Here is a 23,642-nt window from a genome sequence, read left to right as displayed (position 1 = left end):
TAGTTGTGTACACGGTTTCTGCATGTTCTTTATTCTGTGGCGTAATATTAATTATTGGTATTTTTTTTTGTACCTCGAAGACCAAGTACCCGTTTTATAATTTAAAAAAATATTTGTAATCACATGTAGGTACTTTCTTTATACATAAACTTATCATAGTTGATTGTTGGTACCTTTTCAGTGTAACGTTTGTTTAAAAAATAGGAAATAAAACATTAATTATTGTATTAAAATTCAGCTTTATGTATTATACTAATATATAAAGATGAATAGTTTGTTTCATTACTTGAACTGGATGATCTCAGGAACTACTGGTCCGATTTGAACAAATATTTTAGTGTTGGATAGCCGATTTATCGAGAAGGGTTTATATATATAGCACATTGTAAGACCGATAGGAGAATAGCACCAATGAAGAATGTTTTTAAATCGGGGTTTTTTCCTTTTGAAAGCTTCCGCTGTGTGCGCTGCGTAAACGGTTAGTTTCGATAAAATCATGTATGACAAAGTTTTAAAGGTTCTAAGAAAAGTCTGTGGTAGCATATATCTTTTAAGGTTGATTTATACGTGGACGATGTCGCGAGGGACCGCTAGTATTATATTAAAGATCTGTTTTTTTTTTTATTATACTTTCGAGACAAAAGTAATTGAATTATTTGTATTTTAAAGTTGGTAAGAAAAATTTACAAGCTCTTTGGAAGTTGAGATTGGGGGATATGATGTGTTGAGAGTCATAGCATTAAAAACATACAGAACTCATTCAGCCTTTATCGTATGAAGTGCATTGTGTCCAAAACAATATTAGTCGTATACACGGTTTCTGTATATTCTTAATTCTATGGTTGTAGTAATTCTATTATATTATAACGCAGAGACTAAAAAGAAAATTCTCGATCGCTTGGAAGTTAACTAATACAAATTCGATTGAATGAGCGCCATCTAGTGTATGGAGGGTAGAGGTAAGGAGAGTCATCTGTGTATATGAAAAAGTGTCGTCAAAATGTATTAAATTAGGATGGCGCCACATTTGCATCAGGGTAACTCTTAAAAGAAGCGCCAAATATAAATATTGTTAGAGTAGGCTTGAAAAATAAACAAGGAAGGTTATATTTACCACAATATTTTGTACAACGTAAGTTGTTGAAATTCTCAATAATTAACTACTTTAGTCGATAATGACATTAAATTTTTTAACTCGGCATACTTCAATTCATCTACGATTGCTACATTCATACCCTGTGCATCCACCAGCGCCATTGTGGAGGATTTTTGAACTGTTATTTAGCGCATACACTGGACACTTTTTCAACTTTTCTCCCATATAAGATGATTCTCCTTACCTCTACCCTCCATAATCTAGTGACAATACTGCGCAGCAATGTTACAGATAAATGAAATTAAAATTTCACCGTGCAGATATGCCTGGTATGAGCAAATTGAGCTTTATATTCAATGTATATGATGGAATTCCGCAAAGTAACGCCTTATTCTATCCGATATTTAAGAAAATGCGAGGAAATGTTCTAGCACATTTATTTTCAATTGTTGTGTTTTTTAATTGAAGGCTTTACTTTTTTTTTCTTATGTGCTGGAACCTATAATGATATTGTATTATATAATATAATTGTATGTAATTATTAAAACTAAAAAAAAAAAATTCGGCGACCGTTAATCAAACAAATTGTGATATTGTAAACATATTATTTATGATATGGATGAATGAATAAAATGCATTTATGAGGAAAAGGAATCGAATTTTCATTTATTTGCCCGACCGCCTGTTACACCGGCAACCGCGCGCTGCAGATCGGAACACAGTAACAAAGATGGATTGTTGTACAAAAAGCTTGACTGATAAATTCTATGTTGTCTATGCTTGTTTAAGTTTATTTAAAATTGTTTAAAAAAAAAAAACACTTCACCATAATCACCACGTATCCGTTATCCTTAGTCGCCTCGTACGAAACCCGCGGGAAGTGGTGGTGACATAACTGTATTCTAATCTGCCATCACCAGACAAGTTTTTATTTATTTTATCGAACTTTTCATTTTGTATTTTTGAAAATTCATCATCATATCAACCCGTTATCGGCCCACTACAATGCACGGGTCTCCTTCCACAATAATAACTAAATAAATATACTACGACAATACACACATCGCCATCTAGTCCCAAAGTAAGCGTAGCTTGTGTTATGGGTACTGAGATGACTGATGAATATACACAAATACTTATAACAAGCACCAAGAAACTGTCATTTTCCAGTTGTGGGGATCGAACCCACTCACGTGGACTCAGAAAGCAGGGTCGCTGCCCACTGCGCCGATCGGCCGTCTGAATGGTTTTTCTCTCTCGACGTTCTTTGTTCACCGTTCGAGCAAGTGATATTGTAATCGCTTAAAACACACATAACCTTGAAAAGTTAGAAGCGCGTGCTGGGATTCGAACTCGGCCCCTGATAGCGAAGGCAAAGTCCTGCCCGCTGGGCTATCACCGCTTCTTTTTTTAATAACTTTACAATAAATAGTAATTAAAAGACTGTAAACATTATAAGACCAAGTTATAAAACTTTAATAAAACAAAGTAGGTGTACGCTTCGAAACCATTTATTTATTTATATTTATATTGCGTATTATCTGTGTGTGTGTGTGTTTTCGTTAGTCAAGCTCGAATTCTATTATATTGTCGAAGTCTATGTCCGCGTCGCTGTCGCTACTTCTCCTCTCCGCCGCCTGTAATACAAAACAATCTTCATCAAAATCGGTTCATCCGTTACACTCTTGCAATAGACAAATCTATACATAAAATATATATATAAATACTGGCTGATCTGTAACTTCTATGGAAAGAATAAACTATAGTCGAATCGAAAACGAAACCTCATCCCTTTTGTGAGCTGTCAAAAATATCATCCCAAATTAGACAAAGCGTGTATGGTGAACTTTGTTATTCATAAAAAAATACGCAGTGACAGCCACAAAATCAGCTGTGTTTGCATGTAGGGTCAAATCGGTACACGTATAACTAGGGCAACAGAAAAATATTAAATACACAATAGTAGTTGGTATATTGGTTAGGTTATTTGAATACAGATCCCGCGCATACAGTCCTGCGTTCGATTCCTGGGTCGGTGAGACCAAAGGCAAGAGTTTTTAGACCAGAATTTCTCTGTTAATTACTCTCAGAATCAGCCCGGTGTTAGTAAATTAAAGGCTAGCCCACGTACCTCGAAAAACATATTTAAGCCCACCAATCCGTATTCGAGCAGCGTGGTGGATGATATATAATGTTGTTGTATATTTACAATGTTGATTGTCATCTTTCATTAATTTGTCTTACAGTTATCCATAAATTATGTAGTTCTTTCTAGTTTATGTAAGTGGCCCTGTCGTACTAACAAGATGTAAAATAAATACATAATAAATAACTCATTCTGCTATGAGATAGAAGGCCTGTATCTAGTAGTGAGACTTTAATTAGTTATCGAGAGTGACCCACCCGTCGTCGCGTGCGCATCCGTCGCGGGCGTCGCCGCGGCGGCTCCTCGTCGCGCTCGAGCTCGTCACGCGAAGACTCGCCCGAGCCGGAGGCGGAGCCCGAAGCGGAGCCCGAGCCGGAGCCCTCCGCTAACTCCATCACTGCGTTGTACCGCTGCAGCAGGCTGGAAGCTACTGCGAAAGGAACAGCGTTAGCGTGTATGTCAAGAAAAATGTTACAGACGGACGCTGCTGGCACCATTGAATGAATGAATACACTTTTATTGTCCACCACATAAACATATAGTAAAATTATAAATAAAAATTTAACAAAAAGTATACAATTGGACGGCCTTATCGCTACATAGCGATCTCTTCCAGGCAACCAAAGGCGTTAAACACATTTAAGAGTGTTCCGCCACTGTTTTTTAGCGTTCAGTTACCAAAATTTAAAGCGGGGCTCCGTTACACCGTTTTTTAGCGCTTTGTAGCGTTTAGGGACTCTATTACTTAGAATACGCTGTCAGTCCGTCTGTCACTGTTCCAAAATGCCGGGGTCATTGCAGGTACGTGAGGTTTCATATGACTGTAATAACACCGGCACCTTACCGTTCAGACTGGAACACAGTTTAGCGGCATAAATAAGCAAGGCGAGTACTTCCCTGGACGAGCTCTGTCACATAAAGCTATACTAATCAAAAGTTGTAACTAATGCTATCCTTTTCCAGACGGTACAGTATAAGAAGGAAAGCACTATTTTAAACTTATCAGCACCGTTTAGTTCAGAGTTTTGTGTACAACAGCATTGTCACCAAACATTTAGTAACAATGTTTAACCCAGTTACATTGAACCCGCACCCATAATCGGTTTCTACGCGACATCGTACCGGAACGCTAAATGGCTTAGCAATTCTTTGTCGTGGTAACTAGCCACGGCCGTAGCCTCCCACAAGACCGGGATTAGAGAAAATTGAGAAATTATTAATTCCCCAATATCCCCTGTCGGGAACCGAACCCACACCCAAAACTACAGCGCTCACCGCTAAACCAGGGAGGTCGTCAAGGAGGGAGGGAGATAACAAGTAAATCAATAAAAGCTTTCAGAAGTGGGATAGAGAAGTAGCGCACTCACAGTCGTCGACGTTGTCGGACCCGGAGTCGGAGCCGTCGTCGTTGTCGGACCCAGCGGCCAACTCTTCCTCATCTTCCTCGTCCTGTAATGGAGAAGAACAATGTGTTAGGCATTTCTTAAAAATAAATAAATGCGCCTAGGAACTGTCTACCCTAAAATTAATAAAAAGTGAAAATGAAAACCGAAATAATACTTCCCAGGCTTTAGAGGTACATTATGTTCTGTCTAACAGTTTTTGAGTAAACAACTGCCATAATTTTTATTGAAAAAAAATTTGATACAGCCCTAACATCACATGCAAAATTTAAATCAAGTGACACCTGTCACTTTTTCATCTATTGTCAAGGCACGCGACGCGTAGGTAAGGTACTATGCGCGTGTCGGTCTTTTATCTTCAATAGGGTTGTCATGAGTAAACACTTAGAATGTTTTGAATTCGTCTGTATGGAAAAATAAATATGCTTCTTTGATTTAATATTTTAACCGGGTTAAATTCGGTTACACGTTGTATATGGGTATGTTTTAGGACCGACCATGCATCTAATGCTTAATAATATAAAATAATCTCTAAATATTTTCTAATGACAATGTGAGATGGTGATAACAAAAAGAACACCCGGCTAAGTTTGTTGTGGGCTTCTTCTTAGACCAGGGCGCGATTGGAACCCTCGTAGCTTTAGTTTTAAGTTTACGATTGTAGTTATCGCCATCACTACTCACTGCTATGTACACATTTTGTATATAATAACGCATCAAAAGTGCCATCTATGTGCCTATTTGAATAAAGATAAATTTGACTTTGACTTTGACTTTGACATCTATAGCATTTTCTTTTACGCCTTTAGTCGTCTGGAAGAGATGTTATAATACTGTTATTATAATGTTATTGTAATGTTATTATTATATTGTACTTTCTACCCTAACGCTCGAATGTATTAGCATTAACTGTGTTAATTTATTTGTAGTTAGGCAAAAATATGACACTCACCGCGTCGTCATCGTGGTCCCGTTTCCTTCCCACGTCATATAACTTGACGCACGACTCTTGCACTTGTTCGAAGTCGCCCATGTTCTCCACCAGCGATATCTGAGTGCCGTAGCGAGACACGCTAAGCGAGTAAATGTTTCTTTTCACGTCAATCGTTGCTGCGGAAGACGTTGTAATAATTAATCAAGTGTTTGTTTTGTTTGGCAGCTACGGGTCATGGTCGGTTCATAGGTCAGCTTTCAGAGTTAGTGTCGGTTCTTTGGTCAGGTAAAACGAAACACGGTCGGTTTATCGGTCAGGCATACGACTCACGGTCGGTTTAACGTCAAGTACACAAGTTACGGTCGGTTTATTGGTCAAGTATACGAGTTATTAAAGGTTCCATTGCTTTGTCACTAGTATACTAGTCAGGGTCGGTATATTGATCAGCTAAGATTTATGGTCGGTTCATAGGTCAGCTACGATTCGTGGTCGATTAGCTTTGTGAGTCACTGTCGGTTCTTTGGTCAGATAAAGTCACAATCGGTTCGTTGGTCAGGTCAGGACGAGTCGCGAACGGTTTATTGGTCAAGTACCCAAGTCACGGTCGGTTTATTGGTCAAGTATACGAATTATATATAATATAAAATGTAATGAATGAATGTTAAAATATAAAATGTAAATTTTTGATGTTGGAAAAGAGCAACTGCTGAGTTTCTTGCCGGCTTCTTCTCGGTAGAATCTGCCTTCCGGACCGGTGGTAGAGTCACTACACACGGACAGACTTGACGTTTCAAAAGTGCTTGTATTAGGCCTACTTGAAATAAATGAATTTTGAATTTTTGAATACGAGATTTAGGTGGATTCAGAGCTCACCTATACTGGAGTAGTCGTAGGGGTCGAGCGTCTTGAAGCTGGTGTCGAACTGGCTGCGCTCCTCCGAGTCCTGGTCGGAGCACACCGCATACAGCGCACTGCATGTGGGGTTGAATATTACCTACGACCACAATCACATACAGACTCCGCGTGCACAGACTTAACTTTTCAAAGGAGATGTTTCAACAATGTACGTGCCATTGGCTACGACTTTGTACGGTATACTCGGATATAGTCAATGTAGTGTTTGTATCTATATACAACGTGAAAACAAAAACCGAAATAACACTTAAGAGGCTTTAGAGGTACATTATGTACTGTCTCTGAGACTTATCTGCGAAACCGAAACGCTAACAGTTTTTGAGTAAACCTTTGCCATAAATTTTACATGAAAAAAAAAACTGATACAGCCCTGACATCACATGCAATTTTTTTTTTTTTTTTATATATTAATAGCGGGCAAACGAGCAAGTGGGTCACCTGATGGTAAGTGATCACCGCCGCCCATAAACATCTGCAGCACCAGAGGAGCCACCGATGCGTTGCAGGCTTTTAAGGAATTTGTTTATCCGCCCCTTGAATAACCCCAGATTGTATTTTTGAGGAAACACATCAGATGGGAGATTGTTCCATAGTTTGCAAGTGCGCGGTAGAAATGATCTGGTATTTCGAATAGTAGAAGAATACCAGGCATCCAGATGATGAGGGTGGAATTTATTTCTACGGCGTGAGGTGCGGTCAGAGAACAGGGAAGGAGGTATCAACGCAAACAACTCTTCGGAACACTCTCCATTATAGAGTCGATAGAACACACAAAGGGAGCTAACATCTCTTCGGTGCCCCAGGGACTCCAAACTGCAAGTCAATTTGGGATTGAAAATTAAAATCAACTGACTCCTGTCACTTTATTAAATACGCGTCGCGTAGCTTAGGTACTATGCACGTGTCGGTCTGTTATCTTCGTTAGGGTTGTCAAAAGTAAACACTTAGAATGTTTTGAATTAGTTTGTATGGAAAAATAAATATGCTTCTATTAATTTAATATTGTTACAGGGTGATTCCTTATGAAATGTACTTATGCACCCTTCAACATTGTTTCGTAATTCTGTTACACGTTGTATATCTCGGATGGACGTTGGTAAACGCAGCGTTGGTCGGCCGCCAACGAGGTGGACAGACGACATCAAGCGAGTCGCTGGGAGCCGCTGTAAACAAGCGGCCCAGGACCGTGGATTTTGGAACTCTCTACGAAAGACCTATGTCCAGCAGTGGCTGGAGTTATGATGAGTGTTTTATATCTATTTATACTACTGTCTCAGTATTGAGGTATATTCTTATTTTTTTTTTCTTTTAAGTTCTGTTATTAAATTTAAATTTTGGTTTGGTTGATTAGATTTAATTTCATTTACATATTTTTTATTTATTTATTTTTGATTTACCGTACAAGACTTAGCCATATTTGAAACGTCTCCTTTATACTCGATATTGGTTTTTTTTTTCAGTAGCAATTAATTTTATTACAAATAAATTACAAACATTCCGTCAAACTCTAGAACAGTTGGATCAGCTCTCTAATATAAATAAAAAAATAAATAAATATTTTTTATTTTATTTATTTATTTTATTTTTTTATTATGCTCATAGTAAAAAAAGAAAAATTAAAAATTTAGTAAAAATATGTTCTACACCCGATATCGAACCGCCAAAAAAAAACCGCAAATTGTATTATATTATGTGTATTTATATTTTAAACTTAATTTGCTGCACCAAACCGTTCCTTCGTCGTTCCTAACCTCAAAGGTTGTCTCGAAGAGATCGCTTTAGCGATAAGACCGCCTTTGCACGCCCTATTTTCTATTTATTATGTTCACTTTGTGTAAAATGTGTGTGTGCAAACAAACAAACAAACAAGATGTTTAATTTAACATCTATTTATTTTAATATCCTACTAATATTATAAATGTCATTGTAAGTTTGTTTGTTACGCTTTCACGCAAAGACTACTGAACCGATCATCATGAAACTTTGGAAACACATTCTTGGAGGTAATAGAAGTAGTACAGGATACTTTTTATCCCGAAATTAAGCTCAGTTCCTTTGGGAGAGGTGATGAAAAAGTTTGACGATTTTACACAAGGACTATATAAAAAATGTTAGAAATGTTCTTCGAACCTTTAGCATATAAATCAACTAACAATGCGATTTTGATTCGTCCTATAAAGATTACTATTTTTTGTAAGTGATAAGAGGAGCTTAGACTGGTCAGACAGTTCTTTTCATATATTGTTTATGCGTAAGTTTACACAACTTAAAAATTTCATTATAACTACACCTAAATTTAACGTCCATAACGTCCATGTGTCTCAAAAACAAAAACAAACGCAGACGAAGTCGCGGGCAACAGCTAGTATATTATATAATATATTAACCTAACCTCTGATTTATCTAATGAAGGCACTGTCCTTAGAAGGTGGAATGTCCTCAGGTCCCACACTTCCGTGTTTGATATTACCTGGAGATAATAAAAACAAAATATAAATAATTAAAAAAATATAATATATACATACTACGACAATATACACATCTTTTTTTTTTCTTAAATTTTTACTAATGTTTTTACCTACACTTGGACTTTATGAATTTAAAACGCATATAAAAGTTTTACATAAGCAAACATTACCATCCATACTCTTTCGGTGGTATTTCTTTTTAGGCAGAGCTTATTTTTTGGTTGTCACCGCGTATAACAGCATTGATGCGAGGAATAAGTTGTTGAACAAAAATGATTTACATCAAGAATGCGGTAATACCCTATCGGTTTAGTAAAACATTTTCTAAGAGCTTATGTTTTGGTTGTCACCGCGTATAAAAGCATTGATGCCAGGAAAAAGTTGTTGAACAAAAAAGGTTTACATCAAGAATGCGGTAATACTCTATCGGTTTAGTAAAACATGTTCTAAGACCTAATGTGTTGGTTGTCACCGTGTATTTTTTGTGAAAATTGTGCAGCATTGGTCTGCTGCAAAGTTTTCAAAACACACATTGCTTGAGACAGAAAGTTGTGGAACAAAAGTTTTTTTTTTCATGAATGCTATCCAACTAGCCTTCTAAATTCAGCTAAGAGTTGGTTGACACCACGTATTTTAATGGCAACATTGCACTGTATATATATTACATTCTAAAAGTTTTTATTCCAGACTCAAGACGTGAATGAAAGTTTATAATTAATACGTATACTGTTATTGAAACATAATACGGCGGAGTTTATTTTTCCTAATAACTTTCTTGGTTTATTTTTCATGGTAACTTTGAACAGTTATTTCTCTCTAAGTATTGATTCCAATAAATATGAATACTGCCATTGAAACATGCAATGTAATTTTTCCTACTAGCTTTCTATACACAGTTAATATTTTGGTTGTTACCGCGTATTTTTCATGGTACCTTTGAACAGTTATTTCTCTAAGCATTGATTCCAATAAATATGAATACTATCATTGAAACATGCAATGTAATTTTTCCTACTAGCTTTCTATACACAGCTGATATTTTGGCTGTCACCGCGTATTTAATGCACAGTTATTCCTTTAAAAGTATTGATTCGGGGAAAAATTTTAAACAATAGTTTGACTTGCATACACAACTGAAATGGCTTCCTATAAGGCATCGGCTTAATCTGCATGTATTATCTATCCTGTACTCTACTCTTTTTCTTCCTTGGACACCACCCTACCTTAAAGAACGATTCATTTTTCTTGGCCCAAGGCTCTCAGCGATCCACCCGAGAAAATTTGCTTAGAATGGTGAAGTGTAACTCTCGCAGTTATTCGGAGTCCTTTACAGTAAAAGCGGCAATGCTGTGGAATGAACTCCCTGATGACATTCGACGCTCTATATCACTTGCGATTTTTAAAAGTCGTGTAAGGAGGCACTATTTGTCACTATAAACATGTTGTCATGTCACATAATATTTTATATGTATATGTATGTGTTTTTATGCATATTTATTAATATATATTATATTTTTACATTTATTATTTTATTAAATTTTTTATGTATATAATATATATATATATATATATATAATTTTTTATATAATTTCGATTTCCCGTCTCTCATTGCCTTATTCCAATAGTTAATGTAGCCTGGAAGAGATCACTGTTAGTGATAAGGCCGCCTTTTGCATATAATTTATGTTAATGTAAGTCTTCCTGTGTGTGTTTCCTTTATTATGCAATAAAGTTGTTTAAATAAAATAATCAATAAGCCATTTCTATCTAGTTTAGCATATTCAAAAAATAACCAAATACCTCTAAGCCGTTGGGATGGAAAACTCCGCTGTGTGTTTGGTTCAGTTTGTCGAACTTGTGTATTTCTTTGCCTGTGTTCACATCCCAGAGGACGCCGTCTGAAAACATATAATTCATCATCATCAGAACTTGTTTATGGCTCTCTGGTATAGACTCTACTACAGTTGGCAAAACTCTACTTCAACTCTACTTTATTTAGCAAAGCTCTACTGAACTCAAATGGTAGGAATCCCACATAACCTGATTTCTCCCCCAAGAAGTCAGTTATCTTATTTGCCGATTTAGCAAAAACTGAGGTTTAAGTGTGCCAAGAAAAAGTGCTCGCACAAAACGTTTCAATTCAGAAGTTTCAAAGAAGAAGGTTATATACCAATCTGTTTAATACCAAATTTGCAAAAAGCCTTATACACACATCTAATGTTTTGGTTGTCACCGCGTAAACTTGGTGATACTTTAAGCAGATGTTTTTTTTTTTAAATTTGCTTGCTGGCGTGTCTTACCCGATAACACGAGCTCGTCCGTCGGGTTGAAGGTCGCCCTGTTCTTGGCGTACTGGTTTGAGATGGCGGGCGTGAGCGTCATAAACTCGCGGCCGGTGCGAGTGTCGAATATGCTAGCAGTTTCGCCCTTTGTGCCGATGATGCGCTCTTCGGACATCTTGGAGAACTCTACGTACTCCTCGTTGTCCAGCTGGAACCTGTCATAATCATACCAGGTGAGATATTTTTGACAACCTCTCTTTTCTTTTATTCCACTACAAGTTAGCCTTTAAGGGGTATTGCAGTTACGTTAAACCCATAATAGAAAAAAAATGATTTGGTGTCGTGGGACACCAGGTAGGAACGAAGTTCCTTCGGCTAATGTAGAATCCCGTCTCATTTAACGGTTTTATTCCAAGCACTTTTCCACGCACTTTTTTCCCAAATTTTTTCTTACGGCTTTACTATCACATTTTTTTCAGTTCGGTCGCGCAGCAAAATCCCTATCCCCTCCAAGCCTGCCGTAAGGAACTTCGTTCCAAAAATATATAAATTCACACCCCTAAAAGGAGATTTTGGCAAAAAAAAAAGTTTGGTTTGTAACATGGTTATATTCGGCTCAGCAGTTGAAACGATCCTTATACATAAATTGGCACACATGCAGCTTGTATATATTATATATGTAGGTCTAGTACATTATATCCGGTATAATATTTAAAAATAAAAGAGGATTCACACAGAATTCTCAAAAACCCGAACAAACGCGAGCAAAGAGTTCAAATAGTGAAACGAGCTCACTCACAGTTGCTCAAACTCCTTCATGTTCCATAGAGCTGAGAGGGTTCGCCACGAGGTCGTCGACGACGCCAGTAGAAGGCAACCGTCTCTGCTCGCCTGCGAAAAAAAACGTAAAACGTTCACTGGGTTCACTGACCGCTCGTTTTCGATCTCGCTCTTAGCAGAGCAGCATGCGCTCGCCCTTTTTTTAATGTTGTCTTCAAAATTCAAAAATCCTAAATTCAAAGTTCATTTATTTCAAGAAGGCCTACTTTATAGGCACTTTTGAAACGTCAAGTATGTATGTTTGTAGTGACTCTACCACCGGTTCGGAAAGCAGATTCTACCGAGAAGAGCCGGCAAGAAACTCAGTAGATGCTCTTAAAGATCCGATCCGATGAATCTAAATGATAGAATTAAACTAGTTACTTGCCAAAGAGCAATGGAAAGAAACATGATATATTATTACAAAAGTGCTTATAAAGTAGGCCTTCTTGAAATAATTGAATTTTGAATTTTTGATTTAAGAATTTAAAAATTTTGAATTTTTGAATTTTGAATATTCCGGATATGAGTTTAATAATTAATACTACAATTGATACCTTACTGACTGATGCGAACTGTGAAATTAACCGTGGGAACGGTCGTTTACCGCGTTCAAGGGCGATGCGTTTACGCTTACACCAGCGAACAGGTAGGGCTGGGCGCTTCACAGCTGTGCTATAAACTCGCCTTAACATAACAACTAATGGGCCTTATTTGTTTCGTATACTTTTGTTTTTTTCTTAGCTTAAAGGACGGAGAGCAACATGCAGGCAGGCTGCATGGAGAGCGAGAGAGAAAAAAAAAAGAAAAAAAAAAGAAAAAAAAAAGTAGTAGGCTACCTTTATAGGCCGAGTGGCGCAGTGGACAGCGACCCTTCAGAGTCCAAGGTCGTGGGTTCGATTCCCACAACTGGAAAATGTTTGTGTGATGAACGTGAACGTTTTTCAGTGTCTGGGTGTTTATCTGTATATACTAAGTATTTATGTGTATTATATTCATATAAAAAAAATATTCATCAGCTATCTTAGTACCCATAACGCAAGCTACGCTTACTTTGGGGCTAGATGGCGATGTGTGTATTGTCGCAGTATAAATTTTATTATTTACTTATTTAGTTTATTTATTTTTTTTACTTATATATTCAATTATTTTTTATTATAGTAATATTGTTTCTTTAAGATATAAATATAACCTAAAATAAACTATTTAAAACTAAATAAAATCTAAAACGTCCTCGAAACCACCGCAGCGAGGCACATTTCGCCGTTCTAGGATCACCGGTAGACTCGATAACCCTTTTCGATAATTCTTTGAAAAGGGCTCTTGCCAAAATTCAAAGTTTATTTATTAATTTTTATTTATTTATTTTATCCCAGGAAAAAGGTTGACGGTCTTACTTGCATATGATATATATATGACTCGTGCACTTGGTAAGAGTTCTCCTCGACGCCTGTGAACAAGTTGAACACCCGGATGTCGCCGGACGACGTCGCCGTTAGCAGTTGCTGTTGCAATGGCTGCAAGAAAAACAGAGAGTGAGAAAGAGAGAAAGAGTCAAAGAGTATCTATATATATAAAAGAGAAAGTGTGTGGGTATGTTCCGTATAGGCTCCGAAACGGCTGGACCGATTTCAATGAAACTTTCAGGGAATCTCCGGATTGACCTGGCGAGTAGTCCTGTAAATTTAGGTTACGATCGGAGCACCCCTTTTTTTGAACTGTCAAACTGTCAAATAAAGCTTTTATTTACTAAGCATGATGATATTCTATTGTTAGGTGCACATGGGTGTAGATAATGATCTTCACCCGCTCGCGAAGAGAATAAAAGAGAATGAAAACGGAGAGAAATAAATGATTTAATATGAGACTTAAATTAAAAAGTTTATTGTTTAAATAAAATAAAGCATAATCTAGCCCGGCGAAGTGGGCTGGGTACGCTAGTATAATATATAGTATCAAGTAGATTTTTGTGTAAGCTCGTCGGGTTTTGTTCAAATTAAAAATGTCTTCATGTAGGCCTATCACAGGCACTTATGAAGCGTTCATACATATACGTTTACATAATTGTAACGGGATGGTGGTAACTTCGTACGCCAACTTAAACCTAAAGCTACGAGGGTTCCAAACGCGCCCTGGTCTAAGAAGAGAGCACAACAACCTTGACCGAGTAAACTTTTTTTTTGTTACCACCATCTCACTGTAAATTGATATTAAGCTATTAAGTTATAGAGCAAAGGACGTCATTCTTGCGTGCCCTGGCGAAGGGTGGTTCTGTTTATAGGCGACGGTTTCCACTTACCATCAGGTCTGCTTGGTCCATCAATTATTACTATAAAAAAAGAGATCCATGATGAGCAAAGAAAAGCAAAAAAAAAAAAAGAGATCAAAGCCCGATTTTACTAACGCCGCACCAGGCAATGCCTAATAAATAAATAAATATATATACTACGACAATACACACATCGCAATCCATTCCCAAAGTAAGCGTAGCTTGTGTTATGGGTACTAAGATGACTGATGAATATTTTTATGAATAATATACATAAATACTTAAAATATACAGATAAACACCCAGACACTGAAAAACACTTGTTCATCACACAAACATTTTCCAGTTGTGGGAATCGAACCCACGACCTTGGACTCAGAAAGCAGGGTCGCTGCCCACTGCGCCACTCGGCCGTTATTGTTCCGAACGTCGTTTCAGTCAATGGTATTCTCGCGAAAAGCTTCGACCGACATCTTAAGAAGCTTTCGCTTGGTTGTTGGATCAAGGGTCGGATACAGAAGGCAGTAGTCCTTGAAACAGCGCGTATTGTGAGGAGGTTCCTCACTCTGGAGCCCTGACCGCCGGTTGCTTGGGCATTCAAAAGCCCCGCGAGCGGAGGGTATTTTATTTTTAAGTATTGTTAAAAATTTAAAAAAAAAAAGAAAAAGAATAAATGATAGAAAATAAACGATAATATATTATATTATATTATTATTATTAGGCATATAATATATTATATTATATTATTACATAATTCGATATTTTCAGGCAATACTCCCATACAATGGATTTGTTTTAAAGTACAATATTTTGTTGGAAAAGAGCAATCTGCCTAGTTTCATTTAATTTAAATATACCTATTAATTTAATAAACAGACATTATTTTATTGATCAAATTTGTAATGCTTTAACTTTTCAGTACGCTATATGTGATTCCTATCGGAGTCCGTTCTTTTATATCACTCGAATAAAACAGTTTCAATGTTTCACATCAGCCAGGCTTCCCGTGACGAAAAGTTCTGCAAAACCTATTTTTTTTTATTCCACTACAAGGTTGCCCTTGACTGCAGTCTCACCTGGTGGTAAGTTAGGATGCAGTCTAAGTTTGTAGCGGGCTTACCTGTTAGGGAGTATGGTAGTCATACCTCTAATAGGTTTCTACGCGTCATCGCACCGGAACACTTAATCGCTTAGCGGCACGTCTTTGTCGGTAGTGTACAACGGGTTCCCCGGACGTCCAATAAATCCAACGAGAGGGACATGCCGTGGTGGTTTTTAGTTCGGGTAAACGAGTCCCACATAGCCTCTGCCCTGCCCAAAAGGACAGAGGTAGCCATAAAGCTTTTCCACCACGACAAAAAAAAAAAAAAAATAAGGGTGGTAACTAGCCGCGGCCGTAGCCCCCCACCAGAACAGACCAGAGAAAATTCAGAAATTATAAATTCCTAAATTGCCCCTGTCGGGAATAGAACCCGAGACCTCCCACTTGAATTCACCAGGGAGGTCGTCAGAACTCACATGGAATATCGTGTGCGTGAAGTACGCGTCGTCGTCCTGCAGCCGTAGCGTGCGTACGTGCGAGAAGTACGAGTGCGCGAGGCGTGCGTGCGCGCGGCACGAGGCGAGGCTGTGCGTCTCGCGGCGTACGACGCGCGCGAGCAGGTTGGCCGCCTCCGCGCCTCGCACCGCCACCGAGGCGAGGCTGCCAGATGACGGCTCGGGGCATTTGTGCGGCCTGAGGGCGATAAGAATAAATGTTATATATATATATGAGGGAGGTTTTTTAAAAAAAAAATTAATAGTGTTTTTTGTTTTACTTTTTTTTATAATTCGCACTGTTGAAAAAATAAAAAAAAACCTAAATAAAATATAGTAATTAGAATGTTATACTAACATATAAAGAAAAGCTGAAAAGTTTGTTTCGTTCTCAGGAACTACTGGTCCGATTACAAATAAATAAATAAATAAATATACTACGACAATACACACATCAACATCTAGCCCCAAGGTAAGCGTAGCTTGTGTTATGGGTACTAATGAATAATTTATTAATGTTATGGGTGTTGATGAATAATTTTATGAATAATATACATCAATATACATATAAACACCCAGACACTGAAAAACTTTTATGTTCATCACACAAACATTTTTCAGTAGTGGGAACCGAAGCCATGGGCCTTGGACTCAGAGAACAGGGTCGCAGCCCACTGCGCCAATCTCTATGCACGCCATTGACGAAAGTAAAGTCGAAGTCCTACCACCTCGGGTATCACCTATCACCGCTCCGGTACAGGGATACTCACTCGAACAGGTTGAACTGCGGGCAAGTGACGACGGGGTTCTTGCATAGCGCGTGCTGGTTGTACAGGTACTCTGTGATGATGGAGTGCAGTGTGACCCGCGGGGGGGAGCAGGGCCGGTCCCCCCCAGCTGCGCTCAGTTGCTTCTGGAGGGAGCGTTTCTGTTCCGGCCCCGGGGTGGGCGGCCCTGATCCGGTCGAGTGGGATTGGTTCTGGAGTTTCCTGGGTAAATAAAAAAAAATTTTAGTTAAAAAAAAAATAAACAACACGCTTGGTATAAAATATTAAAAAAACGGGTGTCTACTTATGTACACGCGTAAGATGTTATACTTCTTTGGCGTAGCAAGATAAAAATCTTTAAAAAAAATTATACGAGTAGTTCGCCATATTGTTATATATATACAAAAGACACTAGCAATAGGAAAAAGTTATTTAATACATTGAAAGTTTTACTATATAACGCATGATCTAGTTATCTAATTATCGGACAACCAACCATGACGGCCGAGTGGCGCAGTGGACAGCAACCCTGCTTTCTGAGTACAAGGCCGTGGGTTCGATTCCCACAACTGGTAAATGTTTGTGTGATGAACATGAATGTTTTTCAGTGTCTGGGTTTTTATCTGTAGGTTATAAATATTTATGTGTATTTTATTCATAAAAAAATATTCATCAGCTATCTCAGTACCCATAACACAAGCTACGCTTACTTTGGGGCTAGATGGCGATGTGTGTATTGTCGCAGTATATTTATTTATTTATTAAAAGTTTCAGTGAACATTTAAATTTGAGATTTTTGTACAATTGAATCAATTTGTCTTAGTACTATACATTTATTGTTGGAGGTGGGCGTTAATTTTTGCGACACAGTTTATACTACTGCAACAGTTATCGTGGCACCATGTTTATTGTGTCAATTCTGTACCCTTACCAATATTCTGAATAAATGAATAAATTAAATCCAGCCTTTGACAGACTTGAGCAGACAATTGCAAGTGTACACTGTCAAACTAAAATGTTGACTATAGCTAACTTCAACCATAAACAAGAATTGAATTGAATTGAGCTAACTTCAGGGTGTCGTTTTTTTGTGACGGTGTGCGCGCGCATCGTAAAAATTTACTTTCATCATTTTTTCCAAATTGATACACATCAATACTGCTTGGCGGCAAAAATAAGAATGGCCGTGGTACTTCCAGAAGAAGCACTTAAAACTCTACTACTAAGACTTCCTGCATCCCTATACGCAGTTTATTTATTTGTACACCACAATATGTGAAGACTACACTAAAACATAAGTATACACACAGAGTAGTGGTATACAAAGACGGCCTTAACGCTAAGTAGCCTGCATAGTGGAAACTCACCTAAGTTTGATGACGGCCGGCATCGGGCTGTCTTCGTTATGGGGGGCGTGCGAGTGGTCTAAGCTGTCGCGGTGAAGCACTGAACCGCAGCTACTGGCTCGCGATACAGACAGACGCGACTGAAGACAAAATTTGAAAATTTCAAAATTCTTATAGGTTCAAAATTCTAAAAATTTATAATTCAAAAAAATCTAAATTCTGTGTGATATCTTATACAACGTGTAACTGAATTACGAAATAATGTTGAAGGCTCACTTATTGTATTTCATAAAGAATCACCCTGTAATAATGTTGAATCAAAAGATAAAAAAATAAAACCAATATACTACGACAATACACACATCGCCATCTAGCCCCAAATTAAGCGTAGCTTGTGTTATGGGTACTAAGATAGCTGATGAATATTTTTATGAATATAATACTTATAATATACAGATCAACCCCCAGACACTGAAAAACATTCATGTTCATCACATAAAACATTTTTCCAGATGTGGGAATCGAACCCGCGGCCTCGGAGGCGAAAAGCAGGTTAACTGCCCACTGCGCCAACGGGCTGTCAAAGATGCGTATTTATTTTCCCATACAAACGAATTCAAAACATTCAAAGTGTTTACTTTTTGACCATCCTAATGAAGATAAAAGACCGACACGGGCATAGTACTCACGCTAAGCGACGCGTACCAACAAAAGTGACAGGAGTCACATGATTTTAATTTTGCATGTGATTAGGGCTGTATCTAATTTCTTTCAGTAAAAACTATGGCAGTGGTTTACTCAAAAACGGTTTCGGTTTCACAGATAAGTCACAGAGACATATCATAATGTAGCAGCTCTGTGAAGTATTATTTCAGTTTTCATTTACACATTGTACACAAAAAAAATTTAAAAATTCAAATTACAAAAATTATTTATTCAAGTAGCGGTTTACTTGAATGAATAATTATTGTATTTCGAATTTTTAAATAACAAGCACTTATGAAGCGTTCATACATATATTATTAGATTCGTTATCTTAAACCTGAAGCTAAGAGGGTGCCAAATAAAATCTTATGAAAAAAAAAGGAAGGCTTTTGATCTTGTTGTTCTAATTGAACGCAACCCATCTGTCTATGGCACAGACAGGGAATGTGTTTTATGAGCAATTCATTCTTCTTTGTCTTTTTTTTGTAACCAATTTGTAACCAAATTTTGTACTTATACTTTCAGAGTAAAATAATTGACAATCTAAATAGTGTTCTTTATGTCTTTCTCTGCACCACGATAAAATTCTACATTTGTCAATAGCATGAATATCATAAATGATGAACACACTTTTATTGCACACAACAAAGAAAACAAAAGAAAATGCAAAAGAAAGATAAGAATGAAGGTACAATTTGGCGGCCCGTTTGCGGATTCTACAGCATGCCGATGAATTTTTTCTTGCCTTGGGTTGTCTGGAAGAGATCACTGTGTAGGGACGAGGCCGCCAAATTGTAACTTCGTTATTTTTGCGTGCGTGCCAAACAATTCATCGGCATGGTCCACCATCCCTTAGCATGCCAAAAAATTCATCGGCATGCTTCAGCATCCATTATCATGCCAACAATTCATCGGCATGCTCCAGCTACCCTTGGTATGCCAAAAAATTAATCATGCCCCAGAATCCCTAAGCATGCCAAACATTCCTCGGAATACTCCAGCATCCCTTTGCATGCCGATGAATTTTTATTATTCCGGTAAATTTCACATACCCTGACGGGTGTGGAGGGTGTGTACACGGGCGGAGGGTGGTGCGGAGGCGCGGGGGGTGCGGGCGGGGGGAGCCCCGCCTCCCGCTGCAACGCCGACGCGCTGTCCTTGAGCCCCCGGGCCCAGAGGTGCGCTGCTACCAGCTGAAGTAGCTGTCGTTCGTTGTAGCTGATCCTTGTCTGAGCCACCACGTTTGCCTGTGAACATCAATGCTGTTAAATCAGATTATATTTGTAAAACCCTCACCGCTCTGGCCGCTAACGCATTGCTTTTATAAAGAAATAAAGAAAAATTTATTAATATGTAACAAAAACATCATATTAGTCATCAGTATAAACTGAAATATTAATTTTTTTGGAAAGAAAATTTATTGGTGCCCTTATCTTCAGAACTAGTGCGAACTGGATCTCGGTAAACAAGGACTTCCCTCTTCCTTGTTTTTAGCAAAAACGACGTGTGCGTGCGTTCGTTTGTGCGTGTACGTGTGCGTATAGGTATTGTGGATGTATTTGAGTGTCTGGATTTTATTGTTTGTTTTTTTTTGTTTGAAAGTCGCGAGCGACCTATGTTTGATGGAACTTCGTCCAAGATGACCACCGGCACAAAATGGCGGATTACAGTTTTTCACAACTCCCTCAATATGGGTATCGAATTAGGCTTGACTAGAACAATACTGTCATCACTATCATAAATTTCAAATCTAAGATGGCCGCCGCCACAAAATGGCGGTTAACTTTTTTTTATTTTTGACAGGGATTTTTCTATTTTTTATTTATAGTTATGACGTCCGATCGGCGCAGTGCGCAGCGACCCTTTGTGTCCAAAGCCGTAGGTTTGGAAAAATGTTTGTGTGATGACAATAAACGTTTTTCAGTGTCTGGGTGTTTATTGTATATTATAAGTATTTACGTGTATTATTCATAAATTTATTCATCAGTCATCTTAGTACCCATAACACAAGCTACGCTTAGTTTAGGGCTATGTGGCGATGTGTGTATTGTTGTAGATTTTTTTTTAATTTATTTAGTAAAAGTATACAATCTATCTGAGGTTTTTAATTTACTCTGTGTATATTGGCGAGCGAGGTCTCGAACTCCGCCCCCATGTGTTTGCTCTTCCCGGAGACCCTCTCCAGCAGTTCCAGAGCATACTTCTGGAACATCACGTGCTCCTGCCTCTTCTCCTGGAGGATCGGATCCCGCATCAGCACTGAAAGAAAAATGTGTTTGTTTTATGAAAATATAATTTCATATTTTTTTTTTACGGCCGACTGGCGCAGTTGGCAGCAACCCTGCTTTCTGAGTCCATGACCGTGGGTTCGATTCGCGCACAACTGGAAAATGTTTGTGTGATGGACATGATTGTTTATCAGTGTCTGGGTGTTTATCTGTATATAATATGTATTTATGAATATTATTCATAAAAATATTCATCAGTCATCTTAGTACCCATAACACATGCTACGCTTACTTTGGGGCTAGATGGCGATGTGTGTATTGTCGTAGTATATTTATTTATTTATTTATTAAGTATGGTTGTTTGCCATACCTAGGGTAGAGGATAGCATTTGTTAATGAACCGATGATGGTTCAGACGATTCTGATGAAGTACTCACCCTGGAGGTGCGAGGTGGTGAACAGCGGCAACTTAGAGATGATCTGTCTGACGGTTGGGCACCGAGCCAACCCGGCCAGAGCTCGGCACGCGAGCCCTCGCAACCGGTCAGCGTCGGTGATGGGGGACTTCACCATCATCAGTGATAGCAGCACCTGGAAACCATCACAAGTGTCATTATATCAACTGTTTCACTTTGTCTTGTCGATAACGAGTTTTATGAACAGTTTATAATATATTATATACCTGCTGAACATTTATCGAAATGAAATAAATTAAATTGTTATTACAAACAAGCCTCTACGTTGGCATGTAAACATCAATGTTTTTTAAAACTCGACTTTGCTTGCGCGCCGCTACTACGAGTATACAAACAAGTCGACTTGTACATGTCGAACATGTCGATACATGTCGAATCTCTAGAGATATATTATGCACGAGTGTGTGCGCTAACACAGGTGCACTGTCTAACTCCCTCACTCTCATAGTCCGATAGGACGGCAGCCCCTGCATGACCGGACAGCGAACAGCCGCAGGACCGACAGCTTAACGTGCTCTACAAAGCACGGGGGTTCATTCATAAGTGATACTAACCATAATTCCATTATTTGTCCGTACACTCTCCCAAACCTTCTGTATGACATCCTCGTAGGATTTGACCGCTGTCTTCTTTTTACTTGAGCCAGTCAACGAGAACCTGGCTGAAGAAGGGCCACCCTGAGAACATAAAGTTACATTATTTGTCTAAAACAAGAGTATAATTAAAATAAAACTTTAAAACAATAGTAAAAAAGTTTACAATACAATTTATTCATCATCAACCTTTTACCGGCCCACTACAGGGGTCACCTCTCGGAATGAGAAGGATTTAGCGCGATGTTTCGATTCACGGTTGAATCAAGTGATATTTAAACTGGATCCATGTATGTGTGAGAGAAATGACTTTAATTAACCGCTAGTTTGTATCAATTATTTTTTAATAATTATTTTCATTAGCGTTTTTACCTACACTTGGAGGAATTTACAATTTTATTAATTTAAAAAGCATATAAAAAAAATTCAGCAATATTTTTACCAATTTAGCTCCGGCTCTTCTACCAGAGTCGCAGGTTCCGAAAATTTATATATGCATTTTAAATTTATAACATTGATAATTCCCCAAAGTGTAGGTAAAAACACTAATATATATTTTTAATAAAAAAGCAGTGTCTCGTCTCTTGTTTCAAGCGTGTCTCATTGTAATATGGACCTTTGAAAAAGTAGATAGAAACTGCAATGTTTCCTACTAGATGGCGGTACAGTCGCTATAAGACTGACGTAAAAGGCATACACTAATTTCGGCATCGACGTTAGGAGAACCGTAGCTTACTTGGTAAACCGTAGCTTAATTGGTAAACCGTAGCTTAATTGGTATAGCGCTCAAACGGCGATTGCCAGAGAGTCTCAGGTTTAAATCCAGTCCACGTTAAGTCTTACCCGATGCGCAGGCGCACACACGCAGTTGACGAGTACGTTCAACGCAGCTTTTTGTACCTCAGGCTCTGGGACGATGTCGCCGTCCGCCGCGCCTGTGCCAACCGTCATCATCATCATCATCAAAACTACAAAGCTGAAACTATTTCTGTTAGATTTTGAATCATAATAAATCACCGGCCCACTTCAGGGCGCGGGTCTCCTCCCACACGCTGGCCCAGTGCGGATTGGTAGTAGAGTTCACTGCACTCAAAAAGATTACGAAGAACTCTCCGGCACGCAGGTTGCCTCACGATGTTTTCCTTCGCCGTTGAAGCGAGTAATATTTAACTGCTTAAAACGCACATAACTCCGAAAAGTCAGATGTGCGTGCTGAGAATCCGAACGTTAACCCAATAGGCTATCACCGCTTCACTATCCTTCAGAATTTCTATGGAACTTCATATGAAGTAAAGCTCCCTAACCTTTCAGTGCTGTTTATAAAACAGCTGCTCAAATACCTACGAATTTCGTAGTGAACGACTGGATCAGTGGTTGATACTGCCGTCACACTGCCTACAGGGTCTTTTATTATTTGAACTACAGCTTTGTTGAATGCGAACGAAATCTTCTCGCCGACCGAATCTAGACAGGGTTATTTTTTACACACTTGCAATTTGTTCATGTTTGGTTCAGAATCGATTACATCAGCGAATTTTAATTATTCTGTCAAAGTAAAATAGATCTAATTGACTGGCATTAGAGTCGCTAATCTGGAATGCTGGCTTAGTGCGTGTAAACGAATATTACTATAACGAAAAACGATCAAACTACGATTGT

The 23,642-nt window shown here is 38.3% G+C and overlaps 1 protein-coding gene across 3 annotated transcripts in view; it reads right to left on the bottom strand.

The window, feature by feature from the left end:
* Positions 1 to 2,591: 2,591 nt before the first annotated feature.
* LOC120635137 (protein mahjong) overlaps positions 2,592 to 23,642 on the bottom strand; it is a 43,433-nt gene continuing 22,382 nt past the window's right edge. For 2 of the 3 annotated variants that reach the window (XM_039906069.1, XM_039906071.1), the window contains exons 17-34: positions 22,827 to 22,918; positions 21,945 to 22,067; positions 21,352 to 21,505; positions 20,800 to 20,945; positions 19,739 to 19,933; positions 18,003 to 18,121; positions 16,639 to 16,857; positions 15,851 to 16,067; positions 13,461 to 13,580; positions 12,044 to 12,135; positions 11,263 to 11,459; positions 10,763 to 10,860; positions 8,887 to 8,964; positions 6,453 to 6,573; positions 5,598 to 5,755; positions 4,610 to 4,691; positions 3,500 to 3,672; positions 2,592 to 2,733 (exon numbers count right to left, since the gene is read on the bottom strand). In XM_039906069.1, coding sequence (XP_039762003.1) covers positions 2,659 to 2,733; positions 3,500 to 3,672; positions 4,610 to 4,691; positions 5,598 to 5,755; positions 6,453 to 6,573; positions 8,887 to 8,964; positions 10,763 to 10,860; positions 11,263 to 11,459; positions 12,044 to 12,135; positions 13,461 to 13,580; positions 15,851 to 16,067; positions 16,639 to 16,857; positions 18,003 to 18,121; positions 19,739 to 19,933; positions 20,800 to 20,945; positions 21,352 to 21,505; positions 21,945 to 22,067; positions 22,827 to 22,918 — 2,459 coding nt within the window. In that variant the 3' untranslated portion in view covers positions 2,592 to 2,658. The remainder of the gene's footprint in view (positions 2,734 to 3,499; positions 3,673 to 4,609; positions 4,692 to 5,597; positions 5,756 to 6,452; positions 6,574 to 8,886; positions 8,965 to 10,762; positions 10,861 to 11,262; positions 11,460 to 12,043; positions 12,136 to 13,460; positions 13,581 to 15,850; positions 16,068 to 16,638; positions 16,858 to 18,002; positions 18,122 to 19,738; positions 19,934 to 20,799; positions 20,946 to 21,351; positions 21,506 to 21,944; positions 22,068 to 22,826; positions 22,919 to 23,642) is intronic. The other variant, XM_039906070.1, reaches the window with a different exon arrangement.

Source organism: Pararge aegeria, chromosome 26, assembly GCF_905163445.1.
Source record: "Pararge aegeria chromosome 26, ilParAegt1.1, whole genome shotgun sequence".
Lineage (NCBI taxonomy): Eukaryota > Metazoa > Arthropoda > Insecta > Lepidoptera > Nymphalidae > Pararge > Pararge aegeria.
This window is presented reverse-complemented; position numbering and strand designations above follow the sequence as displayed.